The sequence below is a fragment of the Trachemys scripta genome, chromosome 5 (genome assembly GCF_013100865.1).
Source record: "Trachemys scripta elegans isolate TJP31775 chromosome 5, CAS_Tse_1.0, whole genome shotgun sequence".
In the NCBI taxonomy this organism is placed as follows: domain Eukaryota; kingdom Metazoa; phylum Chordata; order Testudines; family Emydidae; genus Trachemys; species Trachemys scripta.
In genome coordinates this window covers 65,662,442-65,676,559 of record NC_048302.1, presented here as the reverse complement: position 1 = coordinate 65,676,559, position 14,118 = coordinate 65,662,442, and the positions used below count along the sequence as shown (strand labels likewise).

The 14,118-nt window shown below is 40.1% G+C and overlaps 1 protein-coding gene across 3 annotated transcripts in view; it reads right to left on the bottom strand.

Annotated features, from left to right (window-relative positions):
* Window positions 1-14,118, bottom strand: part of KLHL2 (kelch like family member 2) — a 126,002-nt gene that overhangs the window by 49,950 nt on the left and 61,934 nt on the right. For all 3 annotated transcript variants that reach the window (XM_034771925.1, XM_034771927.1, XM_034771926.1), the window contains one exon: window positions 9,903-10,065. In XM_034771925.1, coding sequence (XP_034627816.1) covers window positions 9,903-10,065 — 163 coding nt within the window. The remainder of the gene's footprint in view (window positions 1-9,902; window positions 10,066-14,118) is intronic.

The following is a 14,118-nucleotide window of genomic DNA, read 5'->3' as shown; positions in this document are numbered from 1 at the left end:
CAGAAGATCACAGAAAGACTAATACAATAGCTTTCAATGTGGCTAACATTGTGAAATCTCTATTCGTTGCTGGACAACAAATGTGGAGAAGAATGCCCATTACCCAGGCATAAGAGGATGGATGAAAATGGCCTGAAAGAAATTGATGTGGCTCCGAATCACTGAATTATGATGAAGACATGAGTATTGGCGAAATGAGATAAGTGCAAATGTAAATTTTAATTAACGCACCATACATGTCAAAACAATGTCATGAAAATTCAAAATATTTCTAGTTGGAAGAGACTCTTTTATAATTCAATATAATGGGATTAAAATGCTCACTAAAATTTGACCCATTTGGGGCAAAGAAATGGATTGCTTAAAATATAAAGCACCTAAATATTTTAACTGTATTTTTCAACAGTTGGCATTTCTTCCTGCTGTAGCGCACAAGAGGTGAAAAATAGGGCAGAAAAAGTTTTTGAAAAAAAAAAGTTAGAATTTTGATATGAGACAAAAATAATCAAAGTTAATTTGCACTGAACTTTTTGTAAAAGGAAATTCTCAGTGTAAAGCTCTTCTCACAGTAACATCTTTAGGCAATCAGATCTGTAACCTAATCTGGTTTCTTCACTGAAATACACATGATCAAATCCCAGAACTTTCTGGACCACAAATCCAAACATTGTGGCGTGGAACCAGAGTCCATTCTTTTAAAGGCCATATATAAGCAATTTCAATTAAAATAACATTTTATTAGATAAAAACAAAAATACTTCTTTCATGGAATAAAATTAGCTTTTAATTTTTATATTAAAGACAGTAGCTAGGGTCTTGCTAAGCATAAAAACATAGTGGTACTAGCTTGATGTTCCCCCCCTAATTTCTTTGCATGATTCACAATAATTGATAAAGGCATTATACTTCTTTGATACTAGAGGAATAATATGACTTATTTATCTAAGAAACAGGATCAGCTTCATTTCAACTTATTAATGAATTAAAACAAAATGACAGGTTTCAGAGTAGCAGCCGTGTTAGTCTGTATCCGCAAAAAGAACAGGAGTACTTGTGGCACCTTAGAGACTAACAAATTTATTAGAGCATAAGCTGCTTTCGTGGACTACAGCCCACTTCTTCGGATGCATCCGAAGAAGTGGGCTGTAGTCCACGAAAGCTTATGCTCTAATAAATTTGTTAGTCTCTAAGGTGCCACAAGTACTCCTGTTTTTTTTTTAAAACAAAATGTATCAATAGCTTCTCTTGAGGATGTCTCACTACAGAAAACATGATGTTTACTAGAGTTTACTAGAGGTGGAAAATACAGGCACATGAGCATCTGGATTGGACACTTATAGCTCTAACCGTTTCAGTAACCTCTCCAGTTTACACACAGCACTAATTAAGGATGCATATGACATTGTAAATTTTAACAAAGTCATGACAAGTGATAAAATCCTGTTTTATATCAAATTTTGCTGTAACTAAGGCAAGACATTTTGTCTCATGTTGGGCTGAGTCTGCCTGGCAGAATTCCAAAGGCTGATGAGGGCAGTGCACATTCACCAAAAACAAAATGAAGTAGCTGGGTTGTCAATCCAATGCCCTTGGGTACATTTCTAGCTTAGCTGAAGAGTAAAATAAAGGTATTTGTGTGTTTCATTTTAAAACCCATTGCACAGACAGAGCACAATCAGCTGGAGTGGGCCTAGGAGCTAGCGGAAGAGCCCACTGAAATTCCAAGAATTAGATACCAAAAAGAATCCACATTTATGAAAAAAGTGAATTTTAAGGTGGAATTTAAAGGAAATGGTGGTGCTTGGATTAGGGAGAGAGGGAAGATGTCCCAAACACAAAACAAATAGGAAAATTAATGAGAGTAATTAGAGAGGATATGAAAGATGAGATTGGGCCAGAGGTGTGCTGAATCTTAAAGATAAGGATGAAACGGTTAAACTCGATCCAGAAGAAAAACGAGCTAGTGAAAGTAGTGATGTGGTCTGAGCAGTAAGAGTTTTCAACACAACTGAGAGGGGAGAAGCATAGGCACCAACTCCGTGGGTGCTCCAGTCCTGGAGCACTCACAGAAAAAATTTAGTGGGTGCTTAGCACCCACTGTCAGCCAGCACCCCATCCCCTCCCCCGCCAGCACCTCCTGCCCACCTGCTGCCACACCGAGCAACTCCTCCCCCTGCCTCCCAGAGCCTACTGCCTGCCTCAATCAGCTGTTTCACGGCATGCAGGAGGCACTGTGGGGGGGCGGGGCACGCTCAGGGGAGGGGGCAGAACTGTGAGGGAAGAGGTGGGGCGGGGTGGGCGTAGGGGAAAGGGGTGGGTGGGGGCAGGGCCTGGGGTAGAGCGGGGGGGGGTGAGCACTCCCCAGGTCTGGCGGAAGTCAGCAGGGGAGAAATGACATAGAAGAAGAGCAGAGAAGATGGTTACAGTAGGGAAAGAAAAAGTCCATTTACGGAAAGAAGCAACAAAACTCAGCAAGGGCTTGTATATGTGGGGAAGGGAGAAGGGAATTAAAGATGGCAAGTTTATTAATTTGAACAACAAGGAGGATACTGAAATCACCAGCAGTGATAGAAGGTGGGGGGGGGGGGGGGGGGGGAGGGATTTTTATTTATTTATTTATTTTTGAGTGGAAAGCAACTCAGCTTTGGACAAGTTGAGTCTGAAATGGAAGTGAGACATATAAGAGACACTGAAAAGACAGGAAAAGACTTGTGACTGGAAAGATGGTGAGAGTTCCAGGTAAAGAGGTACCTTTGGGATGTCCTTACAATTCATGACAACTGTAATATGCAACAGAGGGTCCTGTGGCACCTTTGAGACTAACAGAAGTATTGGGAGCAAGTTCTGTTGTCTCAAAGGTGCCACAGGACCCTCTGTTGCTTTTTACAGATTCAGACTAACACGGCTACCCCTCTGGAACTGTAATATATATAAATACATAAAATGGCAACGTATGTTAGCAGATTTGTCTTATTCTTTGGATATACTATTTATAGAAGCATATTGATATAACAACATCACAATAGTCTGCTGACGGGTGAACTGGAAATTAGCCAGAGATATTTTGCTCACTATAGCAACTTTTCATTGATTTCAGCAGCCTTCAACCTCCAGATCAAGTCTCAGTGCCTCATTGTGCAATACACAGTATAAACAAGTGATACAACTGTCCCTCCCCCAGCTAGACAGAAATGTTAGTTTTATTAAAAATTGGTCTGTTCCGTAAATGTATTGTTTCAAAGCAAGTGAGAGCAGCAGAATAAGGACAATGGACCTCAAAAAAGCAGACTTGAACAAACTCAGAGAACTGGTAGGTTCTAAGGGATACAGGGAGTTCAGGAGAGTGGCAGTTTCTCAAGGACACAATATTAAAGGCATAACTGTAAACTCTTGATGCAAACGAAAGACAAGAAGAAGAATAAGAGGCAAAAATGGCTCCATAGGAGCTCTTTAATTACATGAAAATCAAAAAGGAATCCTACAAAAAGTGGAAACATGGACAAATTGCTAAGGAAGAGTACAGAAGACTAGCAAGAGCATGTAGGGACAAAATCAGAAAAGCTAAGGCACAAAATGAGTTACACCTAGCAAGGGACACAAAAGGCAATAAGAATAGGTTCTTTATATATATTAGGAGCAAGAGAAAGATGAAGGAAAGTGTAGGTCCTCTGCTTACCAGGGATAAAGAGCTAATAACTGTTGACAACTAGAAGGCTGCTTAATGCCCATTTTGCTTCAGTCTTCACTAAAAGAACTAAAAGTGTTCATGATGACCAGATACTCAGCAATAAATACTAACAACAAGGGGGAAGGAATGCAAGACAGAATAGGAAAAGAACAGGTTAAAGAAGATTTAGATAGATGTATTCAAATCAGCAGGGCCTGATGAAATTCATCCTTGGGTACTTAAGGATCTAGCTGAAATAATATTGGAACTGTTAGCAATTATCTTTAAGAACTCATGGAGGACAGGTGAGATCCCAGAGGACTGGAGAAGGGCAAACAAAGTAGCTATTTTTTAAAAAGGGAAACAAAGAGGACTCAGAGAACTATAGACCAGTCAGCCTAATTTTGGTATCTGGAAAGACACTGGAACAAATTATTAAACAATCACCTTTGTAAGCACCTAAAGGATAACAGGGTTATAAGCAATATCCAGCATGAATATGTCAAGAACAAAACATGCCAAACCAAACTAATTTCCTTCTTTGACTGGGTTACTGGCCTAGTGGATGGGGGGGAGGGGAGGGAAGCAGTAGACATGATATATCTTCATTTTAGCAAGGCTTCTAACACTCCCAATCTCTCAGTGTATATGCACTGTGCCCAGCCATTTGATAGAATCATCATCAACCAAGTGAAGAACCAATAACCAGCCATCAAAGTAAGTCAGAGGGAACTTGTTGAAAATATGCAGTATAGTCTGAAGTTAACCGCATCTACATCACGGGTTGTTAGAGAAACCCAATTTGAAGAGATTGGTTGCACAATTGCTCTGTCCTGTTTGAAATGGTTCGGGGATGACCATAGGTGCCGTGGCAGGTCAAAACCAGGTGGACAGATGGTTGAGTCAGTGACAAGAGATTAACGACTGTTGTCGCTGACCACTTGTTATACCAAGAAGATTCCACCATCATGTCTGTAATGGTATAAGTTACCATAAAGCGCGTCTAGAAGACAGGTGAACTGGCAGATGGTTGAAGAAGTCTGAGTACAGAGGTAAGTGGCTGTTCTCACGGATCTTGGCCAGGAGTATGATGGAAGCTCCCTCACAGCGAATATGGGGTGATGCTATGTTACTAGGTATTGGCAGCCATGGCTACGGAGTTGCATGTAAAGTCCCGGTAACAATGCATATAGCTTTGTTAAGCTCTACATCAAGCAGCCTCGTGTGAGATGAGCGACATCAGACAGGAGCACAGTACTCTGCTGTTGAATAGCAGAGGGCCAGGGCTAATGTTCTAAGCATCTGGGCACTTGCACCCCAGGCTGAGCTGGCCAGTTTTCTGAGCAAGTTGTTCCAAGTGGTAATTTTGGCTGCTGTCTTCGAGTGGTTGTGGTATGTCAATGGTTGCCGTATATCAATGAAAGTAAGACTGCTAGAATATGTGGTGAGAGACCATTTGCTTTGAATTAATTTAGCTTGTTAAGTTAGACATTAATTGCATTTTACCTTTTATTGTCTTGTAAACAATTCTGACTCTTATGCCTCATTACTTGAAATCACTTAAAATCTATCTTTCTGTAGTTAATAAACTTGTTTTATCTAAACCAGTGTGTGTGTGTTTGGAAAACTTCATTTGGGATCACAGGATTTGTGCATTTAATTTTCTGTTAATAAAATGACAGACTTTAATGAGCTTATATTGTCCAGGAGTGGCTGGGTAGTACAAGGCACACATTTCTGGGGGAAAGTCAGGGACTGGGTGTTTGTCGGTATTGCCCTGCAGTGTAATTCATGGATGTCTAGCTATAGCACTCACACAATATAGCTGGGCGTGATTTACATGCTGGAAGCTGTGTGTGGACAGACCAGGAGTAGTTGCTCTCATAGGAAAGCAGTCAAGTATCAGGGGGTAGCCATGTTAGTCTGTATCTACAAAAACAACAAGGAGTCTGGTGGCACCTTAAAGACTAACAGATTTATTCTTCAGAAGAAGTGAGGTTTTTACCCACGAAAGCTTATGCCCAAATAAATCTGTTAGTCTTTAAAGTGCCACCAGACTCCTTGTTGTTTTTATAGGAAAGCAGTGTAAAAGCACCCCATGTTGGAGAACTGAGGGGATACAGCTGTCCATCAGTCCAAATTGTATCGCTTTTCACAAATGCTGAAGAGGAACTAGGGATTATTTTGGATCACAAATTGAATACGACTCAACAATGTCATGCAGTTGCAAAAATTGAAATAGTCTGGAGTATATTAACAGGAGTGCTGTATGTAAGACATGGGGAATAATTATCCCGCTCTACTTGGCACTGGTGAGGCCTCAGCTGCATTACTGTGTCAAGCTCTCAGCATCACACTTTAGAAAGATGAGGACAAACTGGAGACAATCCAGAGGAGAGCAACAAAAATGACACGAGGTTTAGAAAACCTGATCTATGAAGAAAGGTATAAAGAACTGGCCATATTTAGTCTTGAGAAAACTAGATTGAGGGGGGACTTGATAACAGTCTTCAAATATGCTAAGGGCCATTATAAAGAAGACTGTGATCAATCGTTCTGCATGTCCACTGAAGACAGGACAAGTAACCATGGGCTTAATCTGCAGCCAGGAAGATTCAGATTAAACATCAGGAAAAAACTATAAGGATAGTTATGCTCTGGAATAGGCTTCCAATGGAGGTTGTAGAATCCATTCTCCTCACTCTGGCCCTGAAAGAACTGAATTAGACCAGGCACGCCCAATCAACCAATTAAGCTGCAAACAGAGTAGATTTAGGCTGTGTGGAAGAACCTTGCCTGTGAAGGAACAGGCAGGGCTTCTATAAAGCCAGGAGACTGCCAACAGTGTAGTGAGATGGCAGGGATGAAACTGCAGTCTCTCTTCTTGAGGTAAAGGAAAAGGAAGGGGGCATAGGCACCCCTGAGAAAAGGGACAGGAATCCACAAGGAAGGGTTTACCTAGTAGGGCTAAGAGAGGGATCTGACTAGGAAGGCTGGTGAATGAGAAGCTTAAAGACATATGGTAGGAAGTAGTCCAGGGCAGAGAGCAATAGGATCAGTGAAGACCCAGAATATAACTACTTTCTCTAGGGTCATGGACTGGAACCCGGAGCAGAGGGTGCCTCTGGGTTCCCCTACCAACCAAAGCAAATTGGTATTGCTTGGGGCACTGAACGGGAAAACTATGTGAGTCACTGTTGGAGTGACATAGCCAGGGCAACGGGCGGAGGACTGCCTGATCCTGCTTGAGGCCTCTGGAAGGGGAAATCACAATGTGACCTGGCCAGAGGGCTGAGTCACAAAGCAGCTGTAATGTAACTCCATGAACAGGTGGAGAGCTGCAATGCTGAAAGAGAAGAAAGGGTGTGCTGAACCAAATGGAACTAATCCTTAGAATCAGCCAAAGGGGGCACCACCCAGTGGTGAGCAGAGCACCCAATGACACCATCAACTGAGGTTTTTAAGAACAGATTAGACAAACACCTGTCAGGGATGGTATACGTTTATGCTCAGCACAGGGGGCTGGACTTGATGCCTTATTAATGTCCCTTCCAGCCCTACATTTCTATTATTCTATGATAACTTCAGAGTGCTTTTAGGGCATCTTATTATTATTCTACAGTTTGCAATTCTGAGAAATTCTCAATTCCATAATGTCAGGAAAACACGTAATGAAGTAAAAAGAAGTACCCTCCTTAGAGCAACAAGTACATGAATTAGACAAAATCATTAGACTGCCAATTGCTGATCTGGTGATGGATTCTGGAACTACCTGTATCTTAGCTTTATTAACCCTGGTAGACTTAATCTACAGCAGAAAAATTATGGAGTATATTCATAAATAGGGGGACAATGGTTTCAAATTTCAGAAGCATGAGAACCTCATTTTAGAATATCAAAACTATTTATCATATTATATTAGGATCAACACAAACTTAGTAAGAGGAAAAAATAGGGAAAGCTGAGAGTTCTAACCTTCCCAGCACCTCAGAGAAGCACCCCTACCCGGCAGATGTTCCTCCTGATAGCAGTTCTTGGGGTGTTTGCTTGGGCAGATAGCTGGCCTCCTGTAGTAGTAAGTTATATGATCAATTAGGAAATGTGGCCCCTTTCCATCTTGTGTTGAGGTGGGAGAGTGGCACTTCAGGCACTCTTCTAGTAGCATTTCAAACTTTGGGCTGGACAGGCAAGATTTTGGGAAGAGAAGCAGATAGTAGGACACCCATTCAGTGTATTCTCTGCCTCACCTCATCATCCTATGACCAATCCTATTCAATTTATTCATAAATGATCTGGAGAGATGGGTAAACAGTGAGGTGGTAAAGTTTGCAGACGATACTAAACTACTCAAGATAGTTAAGACCAAAGCAGACTGTGAAGAACTTCAAAAAGATCTCACAAAACTAAGTGATTGGGCAACAAAATGACAAATGAAATGTAATGTGGATAAATGTAAAGTAATGCACATTGGAAAAAATAACCCCAACTATATATACACAAGATGATGGGGGCTAATTTAGCCACAACTAATCAGGAAAGAGATCTTGGCGTCACCGTGGATAGTTCTCTGAAGATGTCCATGCAGTGTGCAGCGGCAGTCAAAAAAGCAAACAGGATGTTAGGAATCATTAAAAAAGGAATAGAGAATAAGATGGAGAATATCTTATTGCCCTTATATAACTCCATGGTACACCCACATCTTGAATACTGCATATGGATGTGGTCTCCTCATCTCAAAAAAGATATACTGGCATTAGAAAAGGTTCAGAGAAGGGCAACTAAAACGATTAGGGATTTGGAATGGGTCCCATATGAGGAGAGATTAAAGAGGCTAGGACTTTTCAGCTTGGAAAACAGGAGACTAAGGGGGGATATGATAGAGGTATAAAATCATGAGTGGTGTGGAGAAAGTGAATAAGGAAAAGTTATTTACTCATTCCCATAATATAAGAACTAGGGAGCACCAAATGAAATTAGTGGGCAGCAGGTTTAAAACAAAGAAAAGGAAGTTCTTCTTCACACAGCACACAGTCAACCTATGGAACTCCTTGCCTGAGGAGGTTGTGAAGACTAGGACTATAACAGGGTTTAAAAGGTAAATTCATGGAGGTTAAGTCCATTAATGGCTATTAGCCAGGATGGGTAAGGAAGGGTGTCCCTAGCCTCCGTTTGTCAGAGGGTGGAGATGGATGGCAGGAAAGAGATCACTTGATCATTACCTGTTAGGTTCAGTCCCTCTGGGGCACCAGGCATTGGCCACTGTCGGCAGACAGGATACTGGGCTGGATGGACCTTTGGTCTGACCCAGTAAGGTCATTCTTATGTTCTTATCCTTACATGCAATTGGAGCAGCCAGCAGGGTACAGGAATTACACAACATGTCCCCAGTGTGCTTATAGCAATTTTAGTGGCAGTTGTAAAAAGAAAGTTCCACTTGTACAGCTGATGCGATCACAGCAGTAGCAAGCACATCTGCAATGAGGCAGCTACTCAAGTGAGCAGCATTCGCCTTAATGTTAATTTCAGAGAAGGCCAGCAGAAAGTTTTGCTGTGCCCATCCCTGAACATAATAGATTCTTGTCCCCCCACACCACTCTGAACCACACCTGGCTAATAATTCTAGGGAGAGACAGTAAGATCATTCTTTGGGAAACACCACAAACTCATTTTCACCTTTGACTCATTTTACATATACAGTGTATGTTTGGTGAAGGGGACCCTTTAAGTCCCTCCAAGCCTCCTCGTGCCGAAGTAGTGCCCATATGTTTTTTCCTTTTAGCTTTAGCAATTGACTTACGTTGGTTTACACTGATTATACTGTCAAGATTGTCTCCACAAGGAAGAGAACTAAAAGCTTAGTTTTTTAAAAAATGAAAGATGATATTCTTCTTCATAGTGCCCCCAAACTGGCTCAGTTAACTAGGGACTTGGATGAGCCCAAAAATGTCCCCTCCAATTTATCAATCCAGTGCACAAGATAACCCTGAACTACAAGGATTACAAGCTAAGTGAATCTCTTGCTGGGTCACACATTTCATGGTTCTGGTCCTGACAATTACAGAACACGAAGATGCACTTCCCCTTGTGCCCACATAACCAATGTTTTGGCCAGAAGACTTTTTCTTCCTGTGATAGATGTTATAGATCCCACTATACTAGAAAAAGCACCTTCCTAAAAAAAACAAAAAAAACCCTATAATAGAGCAGGTTATTTTCTGTACCATGTTAGACTTGCCTGCATATGTGTTGGCCTTGTTCAATAGATCTGTGCATGCATGCATGTCAGCAAAAGCACGAATCCCTAAGCAGTTGATAGGATGAAGCTGGGATTCTAAAAACTCACAGCAAGTCCTCTTCACATCCTGCAACTGTAACAGACCAGCTGCTGGGAGAAGTACCTGTAAGAAGCAAAAACTAGTTAATATTCCATCTGATTTTATGCTATAGTATTATGACAACATCTATAAGACAAAGCAGAAAAATATAAAAATTTGACACAACAATGGAGAATGGAAAAGTATCAGAACTATGAGAGTTAGAGCTAGAAAAACCTACTAGTCATTCCGATTCACCTCCCTGCAAACATGCATTTATTAGTGTGAAGTTTAGTTTTTAAGGGTCACAAGCAGTGGGGTTTTTGCCACTTTCCTTTGGAAATCATTCCACATACTAATCATGGTGTAAGTAAACTCTTCATAACATTCAGTTTATGGTTTTTTTTCCCCCTCTTACTCATCCTATTACTCCTAGTTATAGTCCTAACCCTTTTCACTAACCTAGACACTACTTTCCCCATGGAGTATTATACCCATTGAAATATTCGTAGACTTATGCCTCTTCTTAGTCATCATTTAGCCACATTACATATATTAAACTCTAGTCTTTCTTCATCAGAAAGTTCTCCCCACTCCCAAGTAATTGTTTTTGTTCTCCTTCAGAGGAATTACAGTCAAATATGCCTTATTTATGGTATTTTAGGCTTGCCAGTCTTCCTTCTACAGTGGTGGATATTAATTCTGTCACTGAATGTCACTCATGAATTTCTCCATCTTTGTTTTCCTAAAAATCTAACACAACTGCACTTATATGATGTAAAAAAAAAAAAAAAAAAAAAAAAAAACACCCACACCTCTTTACTATACTCAAGTCATACAAGACATGGCCATTAGTCCCAAATCTCCCTATTTCTCTCCTCATATTCTGATCAGTTGTTCCCCACAATAAGTAGCTGATCCCAGATGGCTTTTCCGCTGATCTGAGTTTAAGTTTTGGATCACAAAACTGTTTTCTATTTAATTTAGGAATTTCTTTTATGATGCATGTTTTACTATATTTGTTACTCAGCTATCACAGTAGTACAAATTACCCCACAAATTCTGTACATTGTGGTTTTGAGCATCTTGAAGTATCTTAGTACTTTAGATTTCTCACTCTCCCAAGTCCCAGTGATCAGATGACCACTGTTATTGTTTGTATGTTAATCTAAAGAATTTCATACCCATCGTTCACTGCTGAATTGCAATAGCTAGCCTTGTTAATAATTATGAATCACTGTCTAGTGCCATATTTGTGTGTCTGTCTTTTTGCCAACACAGGCTGTTACCCTCTAAACTGTTCCAATTACAAATGGCAACCCACCAGATCATAACTGAAGACTCCAGTAATAAATAAAAGCGCATTGTTAGCTTACATATACCAGATTACAACTTTCTAGATCAAACTCTTTCCGTGACAATCTTTCAGCAGAGCTTGTGTAAATTTGTTGAGTGAAACTATATAGAGCCAGGTAATTCTAAGTTTGGGCCTTGAATACACTATCCTTTAAAAAAAATATTTAGCAATAAAAAATGAAGTACTTGAAGACAACAGGAGAAACGTTTTATGCTTTTCAGCGGTACAGCAGAGAAGAAATAACTTAATGCCATTACACACACATTGTTCTTCAACCTTAAAACTGAACATGAGACTATTCTGTCCTAGAATTGTGCCTTTGAGTGAAGTTTTCTTCTGCCATCTACCATTTCTTCATGAAGCATTTTTATTTTTATGTATAAATAGAAATCTCATTAAAATAAGTAAATGTGAAATGATTACTAAACCATGTCTATAGGCAACAGCAGCAACAACAACAATTGGAAAGATTTTAAAATTCAGAGTGGACTTGCAATTGTAAGTCATGTGGAGGGAGAATAAGTCCGTGGAATTCTTGTTCAGCCTGTAGGTAAGAAAGGTGCTAGTCACACTGTTCATACTGTTCCCTCATTATCTTAACAGATTCTGGAGAATGTATGCACTGTTGTTGTAGCTGTGTTGGTCCCAGGATATTAGAGACATAAGGTGGCTGACTTTTATTGGACCAATCTTGGAAAAGGAGGTAGACAGCGAGGTGGCAAATTTGCAAATGATACAAAATTACTCAAGACAGTTAAGTCCAAAGCAGACTGCGAAGAGCTACAAAGGGATCTCACAAAACTGGGCGACTGGGCAAAAAAAGGGCACGTGAAACTCAATGTTGATGCAAAGTAATGTACATGGGAAAACAATCTCAACTATACATATAAAATGATAAGGTCTAAATTAGCTGTTACCACTCAAGAGAAAGATCTTGGAGTCATTGTGGATAGTTCTCTGAAAACATCCACTCAATGTGCAGTGGCACTCAAAAAAGTGAACAGAATGCTGGGAATCATTAAGAAAGTGATAGATAATTAGACAGAAAATATTGTATTGCCGCTATATAAATACATGGTATGCCCACATCTTGAATACTACATGCAGATGTGGTTGACCCATCTCAAAAAGATATTGGAATTGGAAAAGGTTCAGAAAAGGGCAACAAAAATGATTAGGGGTATGGAACAGCTTCCGTATGAGGAGAGATTAATAAGATTGGGAATTTTCAGCTTGGAAAAGAGACTAAGGGAGGATATGATTGGGGTCTTTAAAATCGTGACAGGTGTGGAGAAATTAAATAAGGAAGTATTATTTACTCCTTCTCATAATACAAGAACTAGGGGTAACCAAATGAAATTAATAGGCAGCAGGTTTAAAACAAACAAAAGGAAGCATTTCTTCGCACAACGCACAGTCAACCTGTGGAACTCTTTGCCAGAGAATGTTGTGAAGGCCAAGACTATAACAGGGTTCATAAAAGAACTACATAAATTCATGGAGGATAGGTCCATCAATGGCTATTAGAAAACTTTAGGGAAATTAAAAGTTCCAAGATATTTCAGAAATGGCAAAATGTGTTTTATCAATGTTTTGTTTGTTTTTATTGATACATAACATTGACACTCCTGAATTAAAAGTGTTTCAGTTTGATTTGTTGCTTTGACCCAAAACATTTCATTTTGAGTCAGTTCAAACATCAATGTTGCGTCACAGGACTTGTCGTTTGGATTCCTGATGCCCCTGTTCTTCTTTGAGGGTCTGCCTACAACTGGCAAGATGCAATATGCTCTCCCTTCTGGTCACAGATTGTGTTGCTTTAAGCTCAATATAGGTCAGCCAGAAAGCCCAGCCCATAAAGAGGAATGGGGGCATCAGGAATCTAATCTACAATACCTATGAGACAATGTACCACAATAGGGAAACAGAGTTTAATGTTCAACTGACTTGAAATGAAACTTTTCAAATAACAAACCTAAATATTCTAGTTCGGGTCCTGAAATGAAGTATTTTGTTTTGGTTTGTATTGGCACATTGAAATTTTCCCACAGAACATTTCAATTGTGTAGAAACTCCATTTTCCATCAAAATATATTGGGATGGAAGATTTCCTACCATCTGTATTAACGGCCACTGCAATTTTGGTACAATTACAGTGCTATGATAAAAATAAAAAAATGATGCGCTTGAGCTTGCCCTCTTCCTCTCTCAGGGGAAAAAAAAGTTTTATCATTGAGACAAAGGGAGGCAGATAACATCTTTTATTGGACCACTTCTATCAGTGAAAGGGACAAGCTGTTGAGCTTCTCAGAGCTATTCCTCAAGTCTGGAGAAGGCAGCCAGAGTGTCCAAGCTAAATACAAGGTGGGACAGCCTTGAGCATAAAGGATTCATACATGTTCTAGGAGATCACTTAAAGTGAAGTGGGCAATTAACCTGTCTGAAGGACAAAGGCGGTTTAGTAGGCAGCAAGGTGTATTACAAATTATTGTAATGAGCCATAAAATCAGTGTGTCTGTTAAGTCGATGGATTTTAGTGCCCAGCAGTATAATGAATTTAAGTTCCCAGCCTCCTCTTTTGAAGCTGTTATGCAGGTTTCCTCTGAGAATAAAGACTGAGAGGTTACACATGGAGTGATCCTTTTGTGAAAAGTGTTCACCCATGGGTGATAAACACACCTTATTTCATCATTTCTCTGTGCGAGATCATTCGAGAGCATAGGGATTGTCTAGTTTCACCCACACAGTTGTCACTGGGGCATTTAGTGCACTGGATGAGG